The sequence below is a fragment of the Canis lupus genome, chromosome 12, assembly GCF_048164855.1.
Source record: "Canis lupus baileyi chromosome 12, mCanLup2.hap1, whole genome shotgun sequence".
Lineage (NCBI taxonomy): Eukaryota > Metazoa > Chordata > Mammalia > Carnivora > Canidae > Canis > Canis lupus.
The window spans coordinates 43,998,888-44,025,033 of record NC_132849.1 but is presented as its reverse complement, the minus strand read 5'-3'; the positions used below and the strand labels follow the sequence as shown (position 1 = coordinate 44,025,033).

The window sequence follows — 26,146 nt, the reverse complement described above, 5'->3', positions numbered from 1 at the left end:
CAGGTGGCAAATAAGCATATGGAAAGATGCTCTACAATATATATCATCAAAGAAATGCAAATTAAAACAACAGTGAGAAAAACTTTTTTTTTTAATAAAACAATAATGAGATACCACTGCACACTTGTTAGAATATCCAAAATCCAAAAAAACTGACAACACTAAAAGCTGAAGAGGATGGTACAGCAACAGTAACTCTCATTCCTTGCCGGCAGGGTCGCAAAATTATACCACCACTTTGGAAGATAGTTCAGCAGTTTCTTGCAAAATTAAACATACTCATCATAAGATCCAGCAATCATACTCCTTGGTATTTAACCAAATGAGTTGAAAACTTATGTCCACAGAAAAACCTGCACATAGATGTTTATAGTAGCTCTATTCATAATTGCCAAAAGTCGGAAGTGCCAAGACATCCTTCAGTAGGAGAATATATTAAAAAAAACTATGGCTTGGGACACCTGGGTGATTCAGTCGGTTAAGCCTCTGTCTTTGCCTCCGGTCATGATTCCAGAGATGCAGAATTGAGCCCTGCATTGGGCTCCCGCTCAGCAGAGTCTGCTTTTCCCTCTGCCTCTCACCCCGCTAGCACTCCCTTGCTCGCTCGCTCTCTCTCGGTCTTAAATAAACAAATTAATTAATTAATTAATCTTAAAAAAAACAAAACAAAACCCTATAACCCCAAGAGCAAGAGTCACACATTCCACTGATCAAGCCACCCAGGCGCCCCAACATGAGGAACTTTAGAAAACATATTGTTAAGCAAAAGAGGCCAATCTGAAAGGGCAATCTACTGTATGATTACAACTGTATGACATTCTAGGAATGACAGAACTATGGAAAACAGTAGAAAGATCAGTTGTTGCCAGTGATTCTAGGGGAGAGAAGGATGAATAGGTGGAGCACAGCAGATCTTTAGGACAGTAAAACTATTCTGTATAATACAGTAATGGTAGACACATGTCATTATACATTTGTCAAAACCCATAGAATGTATAACACAAAAAGTAAACCCTAATGTAAACTATGGACTTTGGTTAATAATAATGTATCAATATTGTTCTTCAATTATAGTACCACACTAATACAAGATGCAAATAATTGGGGAAATTGCATGTTAAGGGAAGGGGATAGGTGGGAAATTTCTGTGCTTTCCAATCAATTTTTTTGTAAATCTAAAACTGCTCTTGAAAAATAGAATAAAATACAAAACAACACCGTATAATGAGAACTTTTTCATACCCACTAGAATAAAAAAGATGGACAATAAGACTTGGCTAGGATATGGAACTCTCATACATTGTTGGTGGGAATGTAAAATTTGCAGACAGTTTGAAAAACAAAAAGAAAAAAAAAAGAAAAACAATCTGGTAATCCCTTAAAAGGTTAAACACAGAGTTACCATATGACCCATATGGAAACATATATCCCCATAAAAACTATCCAAAGACTGAAAGAGGAGCTCACTATAAGCACCATCAATGCTTTGGATTTTGAGGATCCCTTATTAAAAATTCATACAGGGGATCCCTGGGTGGCGCAGCGGTTTAGCGTCTGCCTTTGGCCCAGGGCGTGATCCTGGAGACCCGGAATCGAATCCCACGTCGGACTCCCGGTGCATGGAGCCTGCTTCTCCCTCTGCCTGTGTCTCTCTGCCTCTCCCTCTCTCTGTGTGACTATCATAAATAAATAAAAATTTAAAAAAATAAATAAAAAAAATAAAAATTCATACAGAACATGGCTTCCTGGGATTGCCTGTCAGAATCAATAATAAATATTCACAAAGTAGACTGCATGAAAGCCACTCAGATCCAGCATTAATATCACTCTAGCATGGAAAAACTGTTTCTATGCTATTGCCATCCAGGACAATCAAATTAATTTATACATTTAATGCAGTCCCAACTAAATCTTAAGAGAATTTTTAATTAGCAATAATTGCACCTCAGATAAACCTCATTGGCTATGATACTGCCACTGCGCAAAGCTTAAGAGAATTTTTAGACTGGAATTCAAGAATTCTGATTCTTTTCTGGAAGAGAGAATGCTCAATAGTAGCCCCCCAAATCTGAAAAAGAATATTGAGTGGGAATTTGCTCTGTAATATATGAAAAAAGAAATATAAAAATATATAAAGCTATGTAAACATTAACACAAACAGATTTAGCAACATAAGGGATGAAAATAGGTCAGTAGGATAAAGTGCATAACAGATCCATATATCTCTGCAAATGAAGCTTACAATAGAGGCAACATTTTTTTAGTTAATTTCTTTAGCAGCAACATTTAAACTATATGAAGGAAGAGTAGCTTTTTAACAAATCATGTGAGATAATTGGCTATCCACTGAAGAAAAAATAACATTAGATTGAACCTCCTGCCCCATCACATCAAACACAGATGGTACAAATAAACATTTAAAGGGAAAAATATTTTAAAGGTTTTTAAATTATCTTTTAAACAATATTGGGATGGAGAATGCCTGCCTAAATAAAATACAAAACCCAGAAGCCATAAAAACGAGAAATTTGTTCTCGAAATTTTAAACTTCTGTTAAAAGGAATACTATAGTAGAGGTTATAAGAAAACAGAAAGTGCAGGGGTAAATCATTGCTCAGAATTAATACTCAGAATATATATAGAATTCTGACAATTATTTAAATCAACAGAGGATATGATCAGGAAACTCAGAGAAAAATCCAAAGCAAAAAAGAAAGAAGTAGAGGAAAACAATGAGAAGGAGAAAAGGAGGAGCAGGGGGAGGAGGAGGAGAAAAAAAGAGAGATAAAAAAAGGTGCTCAAACTCAATAGTAATCGAGAAAAGTAAATTAAATGAGACTTTTTTTCTTTTGCCCATCAGATTGTTCAACATTTAAAAGATCGCTTGTCTAATTGCTCTGTAATGTTCTAGTTGCAATATCATTCTAAAATGGTTTATAATTTCCAGTCTGATTTTATCTTTGATACAAGTTTATTCAGAAGTATTTTTTAGGGCACCTGGGTGGCTCAGTATCTGTCTTTGGCTCAAGTCATGATCCCAGGGTCCTGGGATGGAGCTCCACATTGGGCTCTCTGCTCAGTGGAGAATCTGCTTCCCCCTCTCTTCCTGTGCTCTTCTCTGCTTTTGCTTGCTTGCCCTCTCGCCCTCTCTCTAATAAATAAAATCTTTTTAAAAAAAGTATTTTTTAAACTTCCAAGTGTATAGGGCTTTAGGAAATATTTTAGTATTGGTAATACGGAATTGTTCGACACCAAAATGTGTAAGAAAGTGTAGAGAGATGAAGAGACAAGGTACCCCCCTCCACCTCTGTCTTCTTGTCATCCCATCCTCTTTCACATGCAGGGAGACTCCCCTCTTCATCATGGTTCCTTCTGTACCTTTCCAGAGACACTTTGTGCATGTATAAACAAGTTTTTCAAAAAAATATTTTATTTATTCATGAGAGACACACACAGAGAGAGAGAGAGAGAGGCAGAGACACAGGCAGAGGGAGAAGCAGGCTCCGCAGGGAGCCCGATGTGGGACTCGATCCCAGGACTCCAGGATCACACCCTGGGTTGAAGGCGGCGCTAATCCACTGAGCCACCCGGGCTGCCCTTTTTTTTAGATTTTATTTATTCATATGAGAGAGAGAGAGAAAGGCAGAGACACAGGCAGAGGGAGAAGCAGGCTCCATGCAGTGAGCCGGATGTGGGACTCAATCCCGGGACTCCAGGATCAGGCTCTGTGCCGAAGGTGGCACTAATCCGCTGAGCCACCTGGGTTGCCCACAAACAAACATTAATGTATTCTTTTCCACATCATTTTTACTACAATGACATATTATTCTCTATCTTGCTTTTCTTCTTAATGTTAGGAAACAGCTGTGTTAATGAATATTCGATTACAATTTTTTGCTGAAAAATGTACACAGAGCCTGTAACACATACTTGTAATGCTTAAAATGAACCTTTATGATATTCTCATTCAGTGAAGAACTAGAATATCGCAGGTGACTGCAAAGTCCCTCCCTGATCACATTATCCACCCTCTTCACTTGAGGTCAGCTCTCTCCCAGCCTTAGGGTTAAGCATTCTCTTGGTTTTATTGTTTTTGTTCTTTTAATGGTTTTACCACCTTTGGATGGGTCCAAAAGAATAAAGCATAATTTTTGTTTTGAACTTTAACAAATGGAATCACAGTGTTTTCTTCCATAACTTGCTTTCTTTTGATCAACACTTGTTGGTGTGTTTGGTTGCGGTTAATTTTTTAGCATTCCTGTAAGAATTAACACGAGTCGTTATGAAGTTTGGGGTTGTCTTTATATTATGTTGCTAAGAAAGTTCTTGCACATCTCCTTGGTTAGGGCAAGAATTCCTAAAGTGTGGTCCATGAACCCCTAGGGACCTCTGGGGCCTTATCCAGGAGTCACTGGAGTTGATTTTTCTTTCATGTTCATACTAAGATGTAATTTGCCCTTTTCACGCTGTGAGCATTTGCACTAATGGTACAAAAGCTATGATGGTAAAATTATAGTCAGCTTAGCACAAAATCAAGTTGACAGCTCCAACCTATACCTGGAGTCATTTTTTGCCATTTTGGGTTAAATATGTAATTGCATGTTATCTTGGTTTTAATTGGCATATCCCTGGTTCCTAATAAGACTGAATTCCTTTTGTCATATTTGTAGATCATTTGGATTTCCTCATTTGTAAAATGTCAATCCAATTCTTTTCCCCATTTTTGAGTTGTCTTTAGATTCTTAGTTGTCACATGCTCTTTAAGTGATCTTAAGGTCTTTAAAATGTTACAACTCTATTTTCCCCACCTTTTCAATGTTCTTTTTCACTTTAATGTCTTTTACTGAGACATTTTTAACATGTCAAATTCATCACTTTTCCTTGGAGTTTTTGTGACTGCCCACTAGAATATCAAGTACAAAGGTGAAATGAAATTATAATAGCATCTTCATCTGTACCTGATCTCTCAGAGAGAACTCTTAACACCTCACATTGAATTTTTCCTCTTTAAAAAGAACTTTGATTAGTTAAAAGAATTATTTTACCTTTAATTTTCGTTATAGTTTTAAAAGCTTTGTTGTAGGTTGTTTTCATAGATACACTAAATCAGATTAAGGAAGTCCTTCTAGTGCTAGTTTTTCTAAATGAATGTTGAACTTCATCGAAGTTTCTGCATCTGAGATGATAGCGATATTTTTGTCCTGTTAAGAATCCTATTGAGTTTCTTTTTTCTTTTTTTTTTTTTAATATTTTATTTATTCATGATAGATTGGGGGGATGCAGAAACAGCCTCCATGTGGGGAGCCTGATGCGGGACTCGATCCCGGGACTCTAGGATCACGACCCAGGCCAAAGGCAGGCGCTAAACCACTGAGCCACCCAGGGATCCCCTCCTATTGAGTTTCTATTGTTAAAGCAACCTCTCATGTAAGATAAACTCAATGATATTTATTTTTTATACACATTGCTGAATTCAGTTCACTAATATTTTATGATTTTACAGCTATATTCATGAGTAACATTGACCTATTCCTTCTTATGCTGTCTGGTTTGGGTATCGGATTGATGCTATGGTAAAAGCATAAATCTAAAGTTTCATGCCTTAAATGTTGCTAGATAATAGATTAAAACTTAACAGTGAAGTCAGGTGAGCCTGGGGTTTTTCCCATTAGATGGTTTTATTTAATATTTTTTCTATTTTTTTTAATTTTTTTTTTATTTATTTATGATAGTCACAGAGAGAGAGAGAGGCAGAGACACAGGCAGAGGGAGAAGCAGGCTCCATGCACCGGGAGCCTGACGTGGGATTCGATCCCGGGTCTCCAGGATCATGCCCTGGGCCAAAGGCAGGTGCCAAACCGCTGCGCCACGCAGGGATCCCTCTTTTTTTTTTTTTTAGATTTTACTTATTCATGAGAGACCGAGAGAGAGAGAGAGAGAGAGAGAGAGAGAGAGAGGCAGAGACACAGGCAGAGGGAGAAGCAGGCTCCATGCAGAGAGCCTGACATGGAACTTGATCCCGGGTCTCCAGGATCACGCCCTGGGCTGAAGGTGGCACTAAACCACTGAGCCACCCGGGCTGCCCTTTTTCTATTTCTTTAATGGGACTAGGACTACTCAGATATCTTATTGTTTTTGGAGTCTCTTTTAGTGATATTTTGCTAGTAATTTGTCCATTTTAATATAAAATTTCAATTTTCTTGGCCTAAAGTAGTTCATAATTTATATTAGTATCTAGGTATCTGTAATGATGTACCTTTGTCATTTCTGGAATTGTGTCTTCTCTTTTGATAATTTTTTAAAGTTTTTTTTTTAAATTTTATTTATTTATGATAGTCACAGAGAGAGAGAGAGAGAGAGAGAGAGAGACATAGGCAGAGGGAGAAGCAGGCTCCATGCAGGGAGCCCGACGTGGGATTCGATCCCGGGTCTCCAGGATCGCACCCTGGGCCAAAGGCAGGCGCTAAACCACTGCGCCACCCAGGGATCCCTTTTTTAAAGTTTTTAACATTTTATTTATTTATTCATGAGAGACAGAGAGAGAGGCAGAGACAGGCAGAGGAAGAAGCAGGCTCCATGCAGGGAGCTCGATGTGGGACTCGATCCTGGGTCTCCAGGATCAAGCCCTGAGCCAAAGGCAGACGCTCAACCGCTGAGCCACCCAGGCATCCCTCTCTTGAGAATTTTTGCCAGATGGTTTTATTATTCTCTCAAAGTCCCAAATTTTGACTTGTTGAGCAATGTGAAATTAGACTGCAAATCCACAGGAGAGCTTTTTAGCGATTTTCCAGATTTTTTTTTTTTTTCACTGCTCTGCTTTGCTGTAATCCAAACTCTCTTTGCATAGGGCTGGCCCCTATGTGGATGTCTTCATCACCCTGGTAGGTTGACACCACACCCTAGACTGCCTCACCCTACTTGGGCTCCCATCTGACCACAGGGCTTCCTCCCATACACATGCCCTTACTCCACTCAGGTTCACAGCCTAGGCTAGGCTGATCCCACATGCAAATGCCATTTGAGTTCTAATTCTCCAGGTGGGACACACACACACACTGGCTCTGACAACCCACATCAAGCCACCTTCCATGTGATTGCCCTCCTCAGACTATGATGTCCAAGCTGGGCTACTCCCATGTATGGTCTCCCTCATTTCACTTGAGCTCTCATATGCACACCATACAGCCAACAGCACCAATACTACCTTGCACTGCTCCACCCAATGATTTTAGGACTGAATCATCCAGGAAGAGAAGGGGAGAGAGAAAGAACTCAGAAAATATTAACTATACCCAGAAATATTTTTCATTAAATGTTCTAGTCACATACTGCAATGTATGAGTGTACTGGCTCATAACATGAACATATTCTTACTGTGGGTCAAAGATTTGAAAGCCACTGACCTAGGAAGTTTTAGAATGATGATACAGTAGCGTCCCATTTAGTGTGTTTTTTGGACTCCCATCTCAAGATTCCTTGCCACCTGTGTGAAAACCCCATCCACACTCTTCCCTGGCAACAGATCCACTTTGCTGGGCTACTGGGAGTCAGACCTGGGCTCTAGTTCTGCCGCTCAACTTCTCGCTAGCCAAGCAATCTGGTTACCTTACACACTAAAAATGCAGATGATATGCAACATACTTCCCTCCCAAGACAAAAAATCAGGTAGTACACGAAAAGTGCTTTGAAAACTACTGTAAGGGCACCTGGGTGGCTCAGTGGCTGAGCATCTGACTTTGGCTCAGGTCGTGATCCCGGGGTACTGGTATCAACTTTCACATCAGGCTCCCTGTAGGGAGCCTTCTTCTTCCTCTACCTAGGTCTATGTCCCTCTGTGTCTCTCATGAATAAATAAAATCTAAAAACAAAGAAACAAAAACAAAAACAAAAAAACCCACACACAAAACCCAAACCTGCAAATACAATCACAACGGACATCCAAGGAATGTGTAAGTTCACTACATGCAACCTAAGTGAATCTTTAAACAACTCTGAAATTCACACTTAAAATAGATGAGATTAAAGCTTAATGTTGAATGGCTCAAAAAATATTTCAATCTAGGTCTATACATTCAGCTTCATCCTCATATTCATTAAGTGGTACTTTTAAAGATTTTAAGTAATCTCTACACCCAATGTGGGGCCCAAACTTACAACCTCAAGATCAAGCTGCCTGCCTGCTCTTCTGACTGGGCCAACCAGGTGCTATGTAAGTGGTACTTTCAAAATGTGTGAATGTTTAACTTTGTTAAAAGTGGAGCATCTTTGTTCTGTTATGGAGTCTGAATTATTTATATGAATATGGAGAACCAAATGTATTTACCATTTTCTCTTAAACATCCTGATTCTTGAAAGCTTTGAATCCTCTGGATTTTCACCCTTTCCATGCAAACATAGCCAACAAGAAAGGATTCAAACCAAATGAGGCAACCGTGAAATGACGGTGGTATCTGGTGCAGGGTCCTGGGGTGGCAGTCATTTCCTTAGATGCAAAATGGTGGCCAAGTTTAAGGCCCTTGCATGTAGGTGATGGGAACATGTATTGGAGAATGAACACATGGGAGCCTGGTTAGGTTTGGAACTCTGGCAGCTCAGTGGGGTGGGGTAGTTAGCCAAGACCAATGTCCCCTCAGCCCCTAGGATGAAGGGCTGTCTAGAGGGCAGATCTTGGGGCAGAATCCACAGGCCTGCCTGGGATTAAGTCTCTGCTGAGAGGCCTGGAGAGCCTATGTAGAGCTACTTCTGAGGAGCTGGATGAGGCTAGGGCAGGGCAGGGACCAGGGGTGAGTGGGCCTGAGCAGTGTTCTTCACAAGAGTCCAGCTAGTGTTCTATTTTTAAAGCCAAGTAACAGAATTCTTCCTCCAGCCCCAAAAGTGAAAATCCAAGCAGCAGTGATTGTTCTGATCAAGGAAAAGGTGTAGGGGCACAGAAGACAGCCACAGGGGATGAAAAACAGCAGAGGGAGAGTGTGCATCAGATGAACACAATGCTGTACCCTGAGGACATGCCAACCAGTCACCAGATCTTAAAGAGCCAGTGCCAATCCCCTTTCACCTCTCCCCAGCAGAGGAAAACCTGTGCAGAAGAAGGAGCACTTTACTCCTGCCATGGATAGGACAGGGGTGGACCAGAATAGCTGTGAACAGTACAGGAGTCCAGATTCCAGGTCCGTTAAGTTTTTATTCCCTCAGAACAGAGATATGTGGGAAAGAAACTCCAACAGAAAACGTGAACAAAAAAATGACACTAGGATAGTGTGCCAGATGGATGGCACACTCCACAGTGGACATGGTCATGCCCTGGTTTCCTAGATTGACATGTGCCCCATCTCCAAGTGCCCATAACATAGGTGGAGGGTGGGGGCAATGAGGTGGAAAGCTTCCCTACTCTATGCAAGGGAGATGAATGTACCAGTCTATTCTGAGGTCTCTCAGGAACACCAAACCTTCCCCCTCAAGAATGGAGGTAGACAGGTAAGAATGAGAGGGGTCTGGGCATCATAGACAACTGGAAAGTAGTCACAGACCCTTTGTGGGTAACAGAATCTATGCTTAAATAGTACCACAAGAGAAGCAACAGCTGGCCAAGGCAGCTTTGTGTTTCATGGTAAACATGGCCAACCTTGTCAAATCAGGCTCCAGAGCAGTGATAACTAGCACTACTGTTTCTATTTACTTCAAAGGAGCCTGATGATGGTTAATCAGAAGCCATTATCCATTTCCTAGAGGATCTGCTTCGATCCCCTTTTCTAACAAAATCCTGTCCCCCACAAGCCTGGTCCTCTAGAGAAGAGACTGTCAAGGGACAAGTAAAAACCCTGTCCTGCCCTCAGACTTCCCGTGACACGACAGCTTCTACTGCAGCCCAAACACCTAAAAACAAGGTACTTTGGTGGGCTAGATAATCCAGTCCTTGATTGTCCCTACATGGTACATCATGTGACTCATCTCTATACTACAGAATGGCCTCTAGCATTGGGATCTGAGCCCAGATCACAGTGAGGTCTCTTGGAGGATGAAGGTGGGGCTGTTCCCCTGGTGAGCTGAGCCTTCTTCAGGCACTGCCACGGCCTCATCTCTGCTGTTCTTCAACATCCCATTACTCATCTTCTCTGGAAATTCAGCAGTGTCTGCCGAGAGGTCCTAGAGAACACACAGAGCAAAAGGAGTGGAAGGGGTGGGGTGAACATGAAGACATAGGGGTGAAGGAACTCAGGCTGAAAAGGTGAAAGACCTTGCTTTGATCCCTACTGGAAGGGAGATCAACAAAGGGCGGTGGGGAAGAAAGGGAGTAGCAAAGCACAAGGTGAGTGGTGGGGGGCAGGCAGCAGAACAGAGTTGGGCACCTCTCTGGGCTGGGACCCTTCTGCCCACTAAGCCAGCACTCCACTGAGGGGAGACGCTGGGACAGTTGCTGGGGGACAGTCCAGGTTCAGACGAATAATGAGAGTTGCTGGGGAGGAAAAAGGAAAGGGATGAAAGGGAATCTGGAAGGTCTGGTAGTGATCTGGAGAAGAAAGGGTATAATCTAGACAACACAGCTGCTACCTGGCTGTAGCTTATGCAGTGAAATCGCTTCTGACAGGACAAGGGCAGGAGAGCAAGGAGTCTTGGCAACACTGGGTAAATGGTCCGAGGATTCAGGGTCCGGCCCCGCATTCCCCCTGAAGGCAAAGGTACTCCTGAGTTTCCCACCGTGTAACCAGTGTACACCCAACAAGCCATCTGTTCTCAGGGGTATGAGTCCCCAGCCCCTGCCCACCTCCCAGAGCTCAGCCAAGAAGCCCAAGGAGCCCAAAGGGCAGGGTCAGTTCTCCCTGAGTCCAGATTCCTTGAGTGGCCTACCTCAGTCTCACTTTTCTGGGTCCCCATTCAACATGCCCTTACCAGTAAGCAGACTGACAATCAGGCCCACCACAATGACAGTGGTGGAGTTGTGTGCGCTGTACCATAAATATGACAAGGAATAGAGCCGTTTCAGCCCTGTAGGTCTGGGGAGGACAGGAATAAGGATAGTCAGCAATTTGCTGACAGAGTTATTCCTCAGGGACACAGTCCCAGGATCTTGGGATGCAACACCCAACACATCCCAGAAGACTCTGGTGGCCCATTCCTTACCAAGAACTCTGGAAAACCCCTCAAAAATGAGCTATTCTCTCCAAGGAGTGAGCAAGACCCAACTCACTTGGAGAGGGTGGTTGAGGGCATCAATGTGGTCATGGTGACAGTGGTCAGGTTGCTAGGCAGGAAAAAGCTGGATGTATTAGAGGGAGAAGGAGCCATGCCGGAGGCCATGTTGGTCACTATGCTCCCGATGCCGATCCAGAAGGCCATGATGAGTCCAGCCAACAGGCCCACAATGGCACCCTGCCCAGAGACACAGTACATTCTCCTGTCATGATGCCAGTCTTAATAAATCTTCACACCAGTTCCCAGAACTCACGAGGAGAGCCCTGCCAAGCCATTCCTCACATCCACCCCTGTACACAACTGTGGAACCAGACGGATCACTCACAGGAGGGTTGGCACAAGGAAAGAACATCCCAAGGCAGAAGAGTCCCAGCAGCGGCCCCCCAACCATGCCAAAGATGCTGAGTGCTGCCTGTGGAGAACAGGATGGGGGGCGGGGGGGAAGAAAAAGGAACATTCAGGCTCAGAGACCTCCAGCCTCAGCAGTGTAGAGCACGGCCACCCATCAACACCTCAGTGCCCCATTCATCAGATCTGTCTATATCTTCTACCTGGAAACAACAGAATGCAGGATTCCAGAGGGTGAATCCTGGGAATGTTAATGGAATGTGCTTCGGGATCTCCTCTGAGACTGATCCCTAAGATGTCTCTGAGCCAACAATATCCTGGGAATGACTCTGGGGAAGGCTATTTACAGCTAAAGGTGTCCATCAAAGGTGAATTTGTAATACTCATCTCTGTACTATTTCCTTCACATCAGCTGTCTTCCTCAACTTCCTGTTTCAATCAGCTTCTTCTCTCCCTTAAAAACTAATTTCTTCTCTGCATAGTCCTTACCTGTAGCACGGGTCCCATCTGGGAAGAAATATAGGCCATTCCCAGACAAAGCAGCCCATAGCCAAAGGCTGGGGAAAAAGAAGGGAGAAAATAGGCAAAGGTAAGTTTACACATTACAAAGGGGGAAAAGTAGAGCACACCTCCTTCCCCAGCCAAACCACTATCTCTGTGTTCCTGGAAAAAGGGCATATTACCTCCTGCCCCAGCTCCAGTCCCTCCCACTTGGTCTTCCCTCCTATGTGACTCAGAGACCTTCCCAGGAAATGCCCTGATATCAACAAGGTTGTGTGCTTCGTTGGGCAAGCGCTGAGCCTAAGCTAAAGCTGGTGCTGTAAAGCAGGCTGATGACTTAAAAAGCACCCCTTCTAAGGGTGTGTCTTAGAAAAAATACAACTGAAAAGATGAGGAAGCACAATCCCACCAAGGATTCTGGAAAGCATGATGGCCTGGACTTCAGAGAACTGAGGGAACCAGGGTCGGATCAGATCTTCCATCGTAACAGTTGCCAATGAATTAAAAGCAGATGATATGGTGCTGAAAGGAGGAAGACAAAGACGAACCATACTGAGTCTGGGAGTTGAGAGGCAAAAGCAACAGGGGCCCTACTGAGGGAGTAGCACCCTAAAGGCAGGAGAGGACATATGCAGCCAGAAGCTGTCCTCACAGTTGGCAGTGGAAGAAGAAGCCAGAAGGCAAGGACATCTTGTCCTTTTCTGAATGAGGTACAGGTTTTAATCAAGTAGAATCAATTCCTGGTGTTGTAAAACAAGAATCCTTCACCAACAAGGAGGCATCTCCTGGAGAGGATATACTCTATTCTACACAGATGAGCTGTCCCTTGTCATCCACAGATGGATGGGCACATTGAGAAACTCAGAGAGGTCCCCTCCTCCGCCCATCACTTTGTGCCAAGTAGGGATCAGGTGCACCAAGCCTGAGGGAAGTGGTCAAAGGAGATACCTGAGGGAGCCACTGAAGAGGCAGGCAACAAAGAGCCCAGGCAGGCCCGGCAGGCCTTTCAGGAGATCCATCACAAAATACAGGACAAACTGCAGGCAGAGCAGAAGTGCACAGCTCTCTTGAGAAAGGAGCCCTTCCCCAAGGGAAGTCCCCAGGTGTGCCCCTACCAGTCTATGGAGAGTGGGTGATTAAATAAGAGGGTTAAGCACTGAAAGTGACCCACAGTTAGTGGAGAGAAAATGGGCTCTAGATAGAGTATAATGCAGTTCATACCCTAGCCCTGCCCCTGACTAGCAGTGTGATGAGCATTCTGACCACCTGGATGAGGCTTTTTCTTTCCCGTAAAGTGAGGCTGTGTAAGGATTAGAGAAGACCAGATACGTGACAGCTCCCAGCAAAGCGCATTACACAGTACACAGTGGTGAGCCAATTAAGAAAGGGCCCCACCCCAGCAGGGTGAGCACTATGATTAGGTGATGCCGGCCAGGGGCTGGGACCCTCATGTGCTAGACTGTAGTATCCCACAGTGAAAAACGACTTACATCCATTTCCTACCCAGGGTGAGAGTCCATTCGGGCCTCATGGGCACAGAAGGGTGCCGAGGACTTCTCACCTGGTCAGGGGCTGCTTGAGCCTGCTGGGTACTCATGGGACACTTCTGGTAGTAGACAAACATGACCAGGCCAATGAGGCAGCTCATGCAGAGGACCACCTGCTGGCAAGGGAAGACTGCATAGCAGGAGCTGCAAAGAGACCAGTGCCAACGAAACCGAGGCTGTTAATCGACACCCTTAGGCATGCCTCTGAGCCCCAGAAAACAGACCGATATCCTGACCCCAATGGGTATAACCTGCCCTAATTCCAAATGCCCCATGGAACTGGGACTCCTCTTCTCCCCTCTTCCCTGGACATCATGTCCCTGCACTCACAGCACAGCGGCCTTCTCTGTGCGGGAACTGAGGTAGCGCTGCACCTGAGCCTGGTTCACTCCATACAAGGAGAGCATCATGAAGACACCCCCGAAAGCCAATGTCCAGAAAGTGTGCCGAACAAAAGGATCTGGATCCAGCCTGCAACAGACACCAATTGCTCACTGTGGCATAGGCCCAGACAAACATAGTCTTCCTTGAACTCCTCCAATGGGGGGACTGAACAGAGTGGAGATGCTGCTGCAGGGCTAAGGAGCTACTGGAGCTACTGAAGTTAAGAACCAGGTAGACACAACAAACACTGCAGCAAGATGGAGGATAGGTCCCATTCCTCCACCCCACAGACTCATGCCAGGTACTAAAAACACTTTGACCCTCCTTCCCCACTAGCGAGATCCCTGTGATCACTCTCCATCTATGCAGTGGCAGCTTGTCTCAGTGCTGCCCCTAAGGCTTCCACAGTCTGTCCTCTGCCTGCTGCAGCCCTGAGTTCAGGCCCTAGGATGGGTTGGTTCCCAGACACTACAGATCACCGGGATAAGGGTATACTTACTCGATCCCAGAGATGCGGCCATGCTTGGAAGCCACTTCCCACACATGCACCATGCCGCCCACCTTGCGTGACCCCACTATAATAACCACCAGCTGTCCTAGGAACATAACCAGCGTCTGGAACACGTCTGTCCAGATGACTGCCTTCAGCCCACCCTGCAGGGCAAAGAAAGCATGTCTGCCACACATGTCTTTAAAACCACCCACAAGTGAAGACACCATACCACCAGCAAGGAACCATACTGTCACCAGGGAGGGCTATAATTGCTGAGACTCTGCTGACATCATTCCCACCCCAACCCCTACTTTTGTACACCATCCCCTTTCCTACATCCTACCCCCCACCAAAGTCCCATTCCAACTCCTACATAGCATTTTATCCCACTCAAGAACTTTATTCCATTTCATCTACACTTTTACCTCACCCCTTTTTATTTCCTCCCTTCTCCCCCATCTCTCCTAAGACTTGGTACACTTACCAGAGCAGTATAGACAGTACAGACAATGCCTATGGTCAGCACTGAGAGCCACAGGTCAAAGCCAGTTACTGCAAACAGATAAAAACCATATTCCTATCTTTGGAAGAGGGTTTCCCAACAGAGAAACCAAAAAACCTCAGTAAGACAGGAAACATTTGGTAATTAAGGATGAAATAAATCATTCACCACAATGAAAAAGAATGTTTGAACCCCACCAAAAGGTGATGATTAACCAATTCAGATGAGACATGGTAATCTTTGATTAGCTTTCAGAGTGAGGTGAACCAAGAGGTAGAAGTAACTCTAGGAGACTAGCCAAGGGCTCATACAGTGAAGTAACTCCTAGCCAAAGTTGGATTCTTTTCTGCACTCTCCTCTAGCTGCCCCTCCCAGAGGTGTTTTCCCAGCTTGCTGTGGCTGAGAGCCAAGGGCTATTACTCCTCACCTGCATTGAGGGCCAATGATGGTGCGTAGAGCACAACTCCCATGTAGATCACCTGTTGGGTGTGGAAAAGAGAATGTGAGGGGGAAGGGAAATGAGGGTGGGTAGAGAGAAAAGATGGACTTCAGCTCCAATATCCTAATGGCCTTCCTTCATCTAGGCTCACTTCCGTCTCCCTTCTAAATCTTGGCTTGCTGCCTCCAAAGTGACTATGCTGGAACTGGAAAGAATAGGAAGCAGGATGCCTCTGGTGACTTCAGGGACACTGACCCCTAGTGGGACCTTCAATCTTGCCAGTCTGAGAGCAGGGAAAGCTCAGAATATTTCAATATACTGGAGTCTGAGTCCTGCTACCATATCTCAGGCTCAAATTATACCCTCATTTCTACTTACCATCTGGAAGATGAAAGTCACGGTCCCACAAACCCGCACAGCTTTATTGAATCGGAGCTCCAAGTACTAGAATGTATACGCATATATATAAATAAATAAAGTATTCTTCCCCACTCTATCCCCACAATTCATCCAAAACTTCCCTCAAGAAGCCCAGGAACACAAAGAAATATCCAACTCCTGACCGTTCTGGGCCTCTCAGCACAGCACCCTCCTTCCCCTCATCTGACTTCACCCAGAAAGAACTTGGAAACATGATGTGTCCCATCACTCTCATTAGGCAGAAGAGGTCCAGGGGCCCAGACTCCTCATCTTCCTTCTGCCCTCTTCCTTCTTCCCATCCCTGATCCTAATGGTCCTATGTACTCCTCTTCCTCCCTGCTTACCTCATAGGCACTGGTGAGATGCAGGCGGTAGAAGACAGGGATGAAGACATGTGCAGGGATCAGCAGGCCCAGGAAATAGGAGCAGCCCAGGAACCAATACTGGGTCCCAAAGCGGTAGATCTCAGATGGCACACCCAAGATGGCCACGGCTGATTGGAAAGTGGCCAGCAGGGACAGAGCCACAGGAAGACAGCTCATTTTGCGGTCCGCCATGAGCAGTTGGCCAACGGTGTGCTGGCCCCAGCCCCGAAGGGCATGGTAGAGGCCAATAGCAAGTGAGAAAACCAGCAGCAGAACAAACACCACATAGTCCACAAGGGAGAAGGTAGACGTGACCGTATCTGTGTCTGTGCCTGGGAGCCAGGGGCAGGTGTCCACCCCTACACTCATATCTTCACTCTGTCTGTGACCTACAGCCACTTGCTGCTCCTGGGCTCTGGGCTGCCACTCAGCTGGGCAGTAGCAGGCAGGTGGCTACAGCCTGGACTCCAGCCACGATCTCACAGTCCTTCTCCACCAAGTGACATTGTCCAAGGTGAGCTGCAAAGGAATCATCTCCTAGTCAGAATACGCTGCCTTCATGGGCACCCATCCTCAGGCCTGTGTATCCCACACCCATCAAACTTGGACCAGCCAGCTCTGTACAGCCCTTGTCGGTCTGGAGGTCCTAGTATAGCTTTGGTAGGGGAGGGAGGAAGGATGCAACAGAGTGAGACAGCCAGGAGACAACTGCTTGCTTGTCCAAGACCATTTTTGGCATACACAGCTGTGAAATATAAGAACCTTCTTGGGGTGCCTGGGGGGAGGTGTAATCAGTTAAGTGTCCCACTCAGTTTTGGCTCAGATTGTGAGATCAAACCCTGTGCATCACGCTCTGCACACAGTGTGGAGTCTGCTTAAGATTCTCTCTCCCTATGCCCCTCAGCCTCCTCTCTAAAATAAATTAAATCTTAAAAAAATGAAAGAGAACCTTCATAGGTCTCTACCTCAATATCTCTCTCTCTCTCTCTCTCTCTCTCACACACACACACACACACACACACACACACACAAATCAACCCTGGCCCACACACACACAAATCAACCCTGGCCCGCACTTCTTTTCAAAGATTTCCCTGCCCACTTACAGGCACAGACCCAGTCTCTATAATATACCAAGCCAGCAGACCCCAGCCTGGCGCCACAGCCCAGCAGGGAAGAAAGAATGGAGACTGGGGGCACTGGGTAACTCAGTGATTGAGAGCCTGCCTTTGGCTTGGGGCCGGATTCCAGGGTCCTGGGATCAAGTCCCATATCAGGCTCCTCACAGGGAGCCTGCTTCTCCCTCTGCCTCTCTGTGTCTCTCATAAGTAAATAAAATCTTAAAAAAAAAAAAGGAAAGAAAAAAGGAAAAAAATGGAGACTAATAACAGCATGGCTTCCTCTCTTTCCCCTAGCCTAAGCCCCCAACTCTCATATTCCCAGTGTCACCTTCCTAACAGGGTCCCTTCTCAGTACTGATCCCAAGTAAGATTATCTACATGGCAGCCCCAAACTCCATTCCACGCATCCCCAGGCCAATCTCTTCATTCTCCCCAACACTACTAGATAAGCCCTGCCACCTACCACTCAGACCCTCTCTGTATAACACTATAATCGACAGGAGATCTGGGAAGAGTGCTGGGATTCAAAAGTGAGAGGGCAACATGCTGGAACCAGAGGTTCAGAGTTACAATTACAGAAAAGCAAACCAGCCAGGTAAAGTGTTCATTTCCTCTTGGGGCAGGCACCTACCTGGAGAAGACTCTGTTCTGAGGCAGTGCTGTCTGAAGCTGTGTGTGTCTGGAGCTGGGCAGAAGCTGAGGGTCTGGCTCTATAAGTAGCTGAGGTGAAATCAGGAATTAGGGGCGGAGTGAAGCTCGGCAGCTATTTGCTCTGGCCCCTTCAGGGAACCAATCAATGCGATCCAAATGGCCCTATTACCCTGTGGCCCCCAAACTCCAGCTCAGTCCTAGAGGCTCCAGAGTGGGGAATAGGGAGCTCACATTCAACAGCATTCCTAGCTGGATTAAGCTTTCACTGTAAGTCACACTTGGCACTATGAGCTAGAGAGAATTAGAAAGGAGCCCAGAGAAATGGGAAAGTTGCTTTCCTGACTCCTGCACAAAAAATACTAATCCTCAAAGAATATAGCATTATCCTCAAAACAAGGACAGGATTATATTACTTCAAAACTTGAGAGAACGTTAAGAGATCACTATCACAACCCCCTTAGTTACCAACAAAGACACTGTGGCCCAGATGACTCAAGTGATCTTTCCAGAACCACAGAGCTGATTATCATCATCATCGATTAGAGCTCAGGTCTACTGATTCCCTGTCCATCCACTCTCCATGTACACCACAATGTCTTTAGAGGATATCCATGAGAGATACTACTCGTTGACATAGAGAAAAAAAAATTCAAAAGCATGTCAGGTTTTCAGATAGCCTAAATGATGATAGTTAATGCTTTCTGAACACCCCCCTTTCTTTTTCTTTCTTTTTTTTTTAGTGAGGCAACTCAGCTCTTTTTGCAACCCAGCGGTGTGCCATGTATGTTACAAGCTTTACTAGTGATAAACAATGAAAAAGTACCCCTTGGTATCACCTTTTGGTTTATGAACTTTGCACGAACTCTCTAGTTCTTAAGGAAACAGAAAAATTAAAGAACTTGATTAAGGTTACAAAGCATGATACAAAACAAGAAACATAGAAAGGTGCTATCTGCACGGAAGACAGGTGGCTTTCCAGGGGCCTTAGGGCAGGTGATTTACCACAGGGCTCATTCTCACTATTCCTAGAACCAGGGCAGAAGCAGAATGTTAATTGTAGTCAGTCATTCATGGAACAAAGTTTAGATTCCAACTAGTCTAGACACCTGTTAACCTATGTCTTCTGTTCTTGCCCACTAGCAGAAAGATCAGCCTGCCTGTCTTTAGTTCTTCTACACTGTGTTCTTGGGCAGATGTTGCCTGGCTGGCAAGATACGGCCTTACACAGACCAAACCTGAACTCTGAACCTCATGGGGCCAACAAAGAGAGGAAATCAGAGCCGCAACTCTTGGATCACATGTTCTACAAGTCACAAATGTTAGTATCCAGAACAATGTTCCCAAGAGGCCACTCTGGTTTAACCTAAAGATGCCCTGGGCCTTTGTACATTGCAACATACTTAGTTCTCCCTACTCCTTGGCAAATTTTACTATGATAGAGGGAATGGAAAATACTGGAGAAAAACAGAAGGTATCTGCTGTGTGCAAATAAAAAAAAACACATAGCCATAAAGGGTTAGTGATAAGGCGATGGCAATTACGGAGAGGAAAAAAGGTCTCAGCGTAGACTTGAACACAGACATACAGGAACTAGAGACTCTCCTGCTGGGGTACACTGGTGGAGCTTCTTGATAGAATTCTATTTTCATGAAGTGTAAAGAACCTTCCTGGATAAGCTGAAGAGAACCAGGCAAGACAAGAAAAACCTGATCCAGTAACAAAGTGTTCCTCCGACAGGATTTTGATTCTAAGAACAGGATAGTTAGTGGTTTTCTAAAAACTACACTGTTCTAAACCTCATGGATTTACATCTCTTTGAGACAGGGGGTGCCCAAAGGGTGGACTGGTTTCACTAAAACTGTAACACACAGTAGTGGGCTGGGAGACCCCTTTTAAAAAGTGTAATACACACAGAAAGGGAAGGGAATCATTCTACACCACCCTACCTCCCTCACACCCATCTGCACTGAATGCCTGGACTCCTACAAAAGGCAAAAGGGGACACCTGCAGGAACAACTGTCCCAGAAAAGATTCCTTCAAAATCTGTCCTTGTGCCTTGAATTCCTCAAGGTCTGAAAGGCTTTGGTACCCTTATGAAAATACCTTAGAAAACGAATGCTTTAGAGAACGTGGTGGCCCGCTGAAAGCAAATCCTTTTAGGAGATTCCACATGTGGAAGGGAAGCCCGGGCTGGCCATTCAAGATGGGTCAGCCCTGACGAGCTTCTGCCTGGCCCTAACCAAAGGGAACACGCAGTCCCTGCGGGCGCGAGGTGCGCGGCTCCCCAGGGCTACCCTGGTAGCGCTCGGCTTTCCCTTACCTCGTGGCTCAGCCAGGGCTAAGAAGGTCCGGCCGTTCTTCCTGAGATCAGCATCGCTTCGTTTTTCTGGGAAGGAAGTGGGAGATGAGAAGGCAGGCAAGCGCTTATCCCGCCCCTCCCTCCTCACCAAGACTCCGGCCGCCACGCGGACTCCCGACTGAGGTGAAAGGGCCAGGGTGCCCGGGACCTTCCCAGGCTTGTCTCCTCCCGCCAGAGTTTGCCCTTCACTCGTCGCTCCTCTATCACCCTTACCCTCTTTATTTGCTGGCTTCCCGCCTTCCCTCCACACGTGAGGTAGCTGAACCACTACACCACGCGTTCTCAACTCAGATCTTCCCGCGCCTCCACGCGGGGAGCCGGTTCGCCCCGCCCCTGCCCTCCCCGCCTCGCGCCACTCTCAGGAAGCCCCTGGGCCCTGGCCCCCATGCGGCGGCCCGCCCCGGTCCGGCCCATCTGCCGGGTCTCCTCCACCTTTGGGCGCAGCGGCACGGCAGAGCCGGGCACGCCACGTGCCGGCTGAGTGACAGCGGAGGCCCGCCCCCTGGCCGCCTCACGTGGCGCCGCCATGTTTACTGAGGGCGGACGGAGTGGGCCCCGAGCCACAGCGGTGACGCGACCTCGGCGTCCGGAAGCGAGGAATGCGGAGCTGAGAGAGCGGCACCGGGGTAGCCTTCGCTATCAGAGAAAAAGGAGAAAGAGTTGACCAGTCCTCCCCAACGGGGACTGGGGCGCACAGAGAAGAGCTCTGACCTCAAGCAGCAGTAAGCCCCAGCCCGTGCGGGGCACTAGGCCACGCCCGGGGAGGGCTGGGCCACACGCGCAAATCTCGCGAGGCGCTGAGAAGGACGAAGGGAGCAAAAAAAATGGCTCTTCACGGGTCGCGCGGTTCTTCGTTCCTGGTGCCTTGGGCAGCGGCCGTGCTCCTCGCTCTGGGCGCGGAAAGGGCCCTGGCGCTACCCGAGGTACAGAAGCAAGCTAGAGGTCGGGCCGAAGCAGAGTTGCTGGGCAGCCTCGCTTCGCGATCGCCCGCCCTCGCCTCTCCGCTCTCCCCAGCCCGCCAGTGGGTCGGATTTGGTCCTTGAGGCTTCCCCAGCTGTAGCCCAGCCGGCTGCGGCTCCCGAGTCCGCACGCTGCGCAGGTCTCCCAGTGCCCTCGACCTGCTGACGTAGACCTTTAAAATGTGATCTCCTTCTTCCTTAATCTTTGAATAACTTTAAATGTTTCGACTACTGACCGAGTCCTCTGGCTCCTCTTCAAGCTCGTCACGCGCGAATGCCGTATATCGTGCCCGGGCAGTACTGTACTTTGTGTAAAGCTCGATGAGTTCTTTTTATACCTGGCCAAACCGGGTCTGTCAGATTGAGAAGTCAATGGGGAGGGCATAATAAGTATGCCCAAGCAGTGATCCTCGAAGATGAGGGCCTTTCCTGGGCAAGGTGTGGTGCAGAAAGTCTAGTGTGTTGATTTGGCTCCTGGCTCTAGGAGAAGAAACGAATACCTTAGTCAAACTTGATGATAAAGATAGGACGCTTATCTGCCCAATGTTAAATAAGGATTCCGAAGAGTGTACTGGCAGTTAACTTTTGATACCTGTTTGTTCTTTTCTTAGCTTTTCTTTCTGGAATCTTAATAGTTTTTTTCTCTTCTGCAGATATGCATCCTGTGTCCAGAGAGTGTGCGAAATTTGTCAGAAGTGACCCTTTATTGTAAGCAGACACCAGGGCTAATGCTGCACAACCGCTGCTGCCTGAATCAAGAGGGCACCATCGTGGGGTGAGGGAGGAAAAGACAACTTTGGATACTGGAAGAGTTCCCGAACCGGATTCTTCTTCTTTTTTTTTTTAAAGTAGTCTTCAACCTAACGCAGGGCTTGAACTTAGACCCTGAGATCAAGAACTGACATGAGGGCAGCCTGGGTAGCTCAGCGGTTTAGCGCGGCCTTCAGCCCAGGGTGTCCTGAGTCCCATGTCAGGTCCCCTGCAGGGAGCCTGCTTCTCCCTCGACCTCTCTCTCTCTCTGTCTCTCATGAATAAATAAATAAAATCTAAAAAAAAAAAAAAAAAAAAAAAAAAGACTTGACATGAGATCAAGGTCCAACACTTAACCAAATGAGCCACCCAGGCACACACACCCCCTAAACTGGATTTTTTTTTTTTAAGATGTTATTCATTTGAAACAGAGAGAGAGAGAGAGCATGAGCAGGGGGAGAGGCAGAGGCAAGAGGGAGAAGCAGCCTCAGGGCTGGATCTCCTGTCACAGAAATCCTGACCAGAGCAGAAGGCAGACACTCAAACATCTGAGCCATCTAGGTGACACCTGCCCCCCACACTGGATTCTTAAAGGCTTGTCTGATTGGCTTTTGGGATGAATATTGATGCCCGTTTTAGGGACATCCAAACCATGATTCTCACACATTTAAATGTGTTATCGCATTTTTAGCTAGGTAAACAACCCTGTGATTCTTCCTGATTGAAATTGCAGAGAAATCATAATTTTTACCCATTAAAAAAAAAAAAAAAGCCTTTTATGGATTTCTCTTAAGAGAAGCCTTGTTTTATTTTCAATTCTGGATTACTTAATGTGTGTCTCCATGAAATGACTCCCTTAGCCTCCAAGGCACTATGCTAATAGGGTATCCTTCCCTTTCAATTAATTCAGCCTTTGAGGCTAATTCCTCTTCTGCAAATTCTGTGCCCTGATGGTTAGTCCCTGCATTTTCTCCCTTTACACTCTGAGGATCCACCTCTTCTTATGGCTTCAGCTCTAACCACCATGCAGGTATTTCCCCAAACTAGATCTCTTAGTATCCTTGGCCCTCTCTCCAAGCTGAGGGTACACAAGATTCTTCTAGCGTCCTATTAAATATTTCCTCTTGAGTGTACCCTCACTTGAGAATCCTAAATGTCATCTATTCTGCTTTCATTCTCTTTGCCTAATTACCTAAATTCTTCTCTATAGCAAACTATCTGAAAATCAATTTTTTTCTATCTTTCTTTCCTCTCTGGTTTTAAAATTAGAATTGTCTGTTGCCTTCAAGATAAAGTTCAAAGCATAAACTACCACAGATTGGTCTCAATCCACCTTTCAAACATTTTTTTCCAAATATTTGTCCACTAAAACCCTTCATGAGAATCTGGCTTCAGCCAGACTCTCCTGCTTCCAAAAGCATTCCGTTTTTGTTTCTTTGTTCAGTCCCCTCTCCTTACCTGAAATTTCCTTCCTCTACCAAATTAAAACATATCTGTCCTTCAATTCTAGCATCTTCTGTGAATGATATTACTCAGTGCTAGAGTAGTAGCTCATCTTTTTTACTTTCTTTAATCCTTAGGGTAGTACCACTCAAAATTATTCGTATACTGTCCTGTGATTTCTTTCAGATTGTTTTTTTTTTTTTAAGATTTTATTTTTATTTATTGATGAGAGACATAGAAAGGCAGAGACATAGGCAGAGGGAGAAGCAGGCTCCCTGTGGGGGGCCTGATGCAGAACTCGATCCTAGGACCCAGAGATTATGATTCTGAGCAAAAGGCACTCAACCACTGAGCCACACAGGTACCCCTCAGATTATATTTTACTGTTCATATTGTTTATACATTTGGTGAGGGTCTTCCTCTATCACGCTGTAGGCCACTTGAAAGCTAAGATACTAAGGCTTTTTTTTTCTCCCAATTTTTGCAGTTATTAGGCACTGTATTTAAAGAATAAAGGAACAGACAGCAATATATAGTGAAGAAAAAATAAGGTGGCATGGTCCTTAATATCCAATAATTTACCTCCCATCCATGGTAGAAAATGCACTTGGAAAAAACTTTCATTTATGTGACTTCAATTTTTTCTCCTATTTGAAGGCTTTTTGCAGATCTGAGACTCATAGTACTACAATGTGAGATTCACTTAGACAAGGAACAAATTTCTTCCAATATATGCACAGATGCATAGATACACTGATTAGAACAGTACTTTCCAATAGAACTTCCTGCCATGATGGAAATGTTCTGTATCTGCACTCTCCAATAGAGTAGCCACTGATCACATGATGAGTGGTTACTGAATACTTGAAATGTGGCCAGTGGAACTGAGAAACTGAATTTATTATTATTATTTTTTTACCTAATTCAAATAGCTACATGTAACTAGTGGTGACTGAATTGGATAGTGCAGAATTCAAACATCTACCACAGGATTTAGTTTGTGGCCCTGAACACAGCTGTATTCAGTTAGTTTTAGCTGAAAAGAGGGTTATATTAGTTTACCACGGATGAGGAGAGACATAAAATTACACTGATTACTTTTTTCCCCAGGCTGGATCTCCAGAACTGTTCTCTGAAGGACCTTGGTCCAAAATTTCCTCAGGCACATACTGCTGTCATCATGTAAGTGGTTAGTTATCTTCCCTACCTAAAGGCAACTGTGGTGAAGGGTTGATAGTAAAGTCTTTGAGAATGGACTCCTAAAAACAAGTCTGAATATTAATGTCCAAACTTGGACAACTCAGAATAGGAACTGGATTACCAGCCCAAGAAGATATCTGAGTGGAAGTAGTGTTTTCCTAGAGCACAGTGCTAACAGTGTGTACTTTGCAGAGACCTGCAAGCAAACCCCCTCAAGGATGACTTGGCCAACACCTTCCGTGGCTTTACCCAGCTCCAGACTCTGTAAGTAAGGATATAGGGTTGGGGAGAGAACCAAAGAGGGACAGCACTGTGAGCTCAGTAATTTTGAACTGTGCATTATGACTACCTATGTTGTGTTCAGGATACTGCCACAGGATGTCAGCTGTCCTGGAGGTATTAATGCCTGGAATACTGTCACCTTTTATATAAACAACCAAATCTGCCAAGGGCAAAGGAACTTTTGCAACACCACTGGGGACCAAGGTATGCTGTTTCACCTCCACCCTTCCAGGAACTGCCTTTCCTCCTTTCGTATTCACCATTTTAGATCTGACAGTAAAGTTGCTTAAGTGCTGCTTGTACAGGTTTCTGAACCTCTAACCCCTTACGAAAGATGTCGTAAGATATGTTGTATTATTTTTGTTATATTCTGATTATCTGAAATTTTCTTTTACGTCTGACCTAGAAATAATTGAGGAATCTAAGTTGAAGCAGATATTTGGGAAACCTACATAATGAGATCCAGTAATGTTTCTGTTTTTCTCTGGCTCACAGAAATTTGTCCTGAGAATGGATCCTGTGTACCTGATGGACCCGGTCTCTTGCAATGTGTCTGTGCTGATGGCTTCCATGGCTACAAGTGTATGCGCCAGGTGAGGAATTAGGCCTTCTAAATAAAGGTAAGAGACATGCATAAGGAAGAACCTCTTGGAAAGAGCCATAAGAGGAGAGCTGCCGCAAATCATCTTGAGAAGAAAACTATAAGAGAATTGCCCTGGGAAAGGGGATAGATACACTAGGAAAGAACTAGGTGTTAGGATGTAGTCCTTGGTGTAATGATGTATGAGGGGTTTTTTTGGTCTGTCATTCACAGGGTTACTTCTCACTGCTTATGTTCTTCGGTATCCTGGGATCCACCACATTATCTATCTCCATTCTGCTTTGGGGGACCCAACGCCGAAAAGCCAAGGCTTCGTGAACCACATAAGTCTTCATACTGACATAAAGATCTTCTTGATCTTAGCCCAACCCGGGAGATTTTACCCCTAGACAACCATGGTTGGCCTGCAGATCTTCCTCAAGACTGAAGCCACCTTTGACAGAAAGATGGACGGTTGCATAGCCTTGGGGTATTGTGGACACTGCAGTCCAAGAATGGACTAGAATCGGTGCCCCATTTGTGCTGGACTATAATAAACATCTTTTTTGTCGTTCTTTTTTCTATTTTTTAGAGAGAGGCGTCCTGGCTTT

The 26,146-nt window shown here is 45.4% G+C and overlaps 2 protein-coding genes and 1 pseudogene across 3 annotated transcripts; 1 reads left to right on the top strand and 2 right to left on the bottom strand.

The window, feature by feature from the left end:
- Window positions 1-1,858: 1,858 nt before the first annotated feature.
- LOC140602041 (U4 spliceosomal RNA) lies at window positions 1,859-1,989 on the bottom strand (annotated as a pseudogene).
- Window positions 1,990-9,161: 7,172 nt separating this feature from the next.
- Window positions 9,162-21,163, bottom strand: SLC5A6 (solute carrier family 5 member 6). 2 transcript variants are annotated; one of them, XM_072770707.1, is made up of 18 exons: window positions 21,033-21,163; window positions 20,283-20,348; window positions 17,942-18,030; window positions 16,169-16,708; window positions 15,783-15,848; window positions 15,393-15,444; window positions 14,948-15,015; window positions 14,470-14,624; window positions 13,917-14,057; window positions 13,601-13,730; window positions 12,988-13,076; window positions 12,449-12,561; window positions 12,028-12,095; window positions 11,516-11,602; window positions 11,186-11,367; window positions 10,888-10,991; window positions 10,549-10,664; window positions 9,162-10,143 (listed from the first exon to the last, which is right to left on the bottom strand). In XM_072770707.1, exons 4-18 carry the CDS (start codon window positions 16,556-16,558, stop codon window positions 9,994-9,996), a joined length of 1,911 nt encoding a protein of 636 aa, XP_072626808.1. In that variant the 5' UTR covers window positions 16,559-16,708; window positions 17,942-18,030; window positions 20,283-20,348; window positions 21,033-21,163; the 3' UTR covers window positions 9,162-9,993. The 2 variants fall into 2 exon arrangements, with proteins under 2 accessions (XP_072626808.1, XP_072626807.1); XM_072770706.1 differs by lacking the exons at window positions 17,942-18,030; window positions 21,033-21,163 and adding an exon at window positions 20,535-20,675.
- ATRAID (all-trans retinoic acid induced differentiation factor) lies at window positions 20,839-26,109 on the top strand. Its single transcript, XM_072770708.1, has 7 exons — window positions 20,839-21,244; window positions 21,934-22,055; window positions 24,584-24,655; window positions 24,866-24,937; window positions 25,038-25,159; window positions 25,451-25,548; window positions 25,770-26,109. The coding sequence occupies exons 1-7, from the start codon at window positions 21,146-21,148 to the stop codon at window positions 25,872-25,874; spliced, it is 690 nt and encodes a 229-aa protein (XP_072626809.1). The 5' UTR covers window positions 20,839-21,145; the 3' UTR covers window positions 25,875-26,109.
- Window positions 26,110-26,146: the final 37 nt, after the last annotated feature.

Bases quoted from the DNA above. Each gene is read 5' to 3' on its own strand.
- SLC5A6 (XM_072770707.1), bottom strand. From the start codon at position 16,558: ATGAGTGTAGGGGTGGACACCTGCCCCTGGCTCCCAGGCACAGACACA. The intron at 12,096-12,448 runs GTGGGATTGTGC...CTTTTTCCCCAG, and splicing joins CATGCTTTCCAGAATCCTTG to CCTTTGGCTATGGGCTGCTT. The intron at 10,665-10,887 runs GTAAGGGCATGT...CTTTGCCTTCAG, and splicing joins GATTGTCAGTCTGCTTACTG to GGGGAATGCGGGGCCGGACC.
- ATRAID (XM_072770708.1), top strand. From the start codon at position 21,146: ATGGCTCTTCACGGGTCGCGCGGTTCTTCGTTCCTGGTGCCTTGGGCA. The intron at 22,056-24,583 runs GTGAGGGAGGAA...TTTTTTCCCCAG, and splicing joins CAAGAGGGCACCATCGTGGG to GCTGGATCTCCAGAACTGTT. The intron at 24,938-25,037 runs GTAAGTAAGGAT...TGTTGTGTTCAG, and splicing joins TTTACCCAGCTCCAGACTCT to GATACTGCCACAGGATGTCA.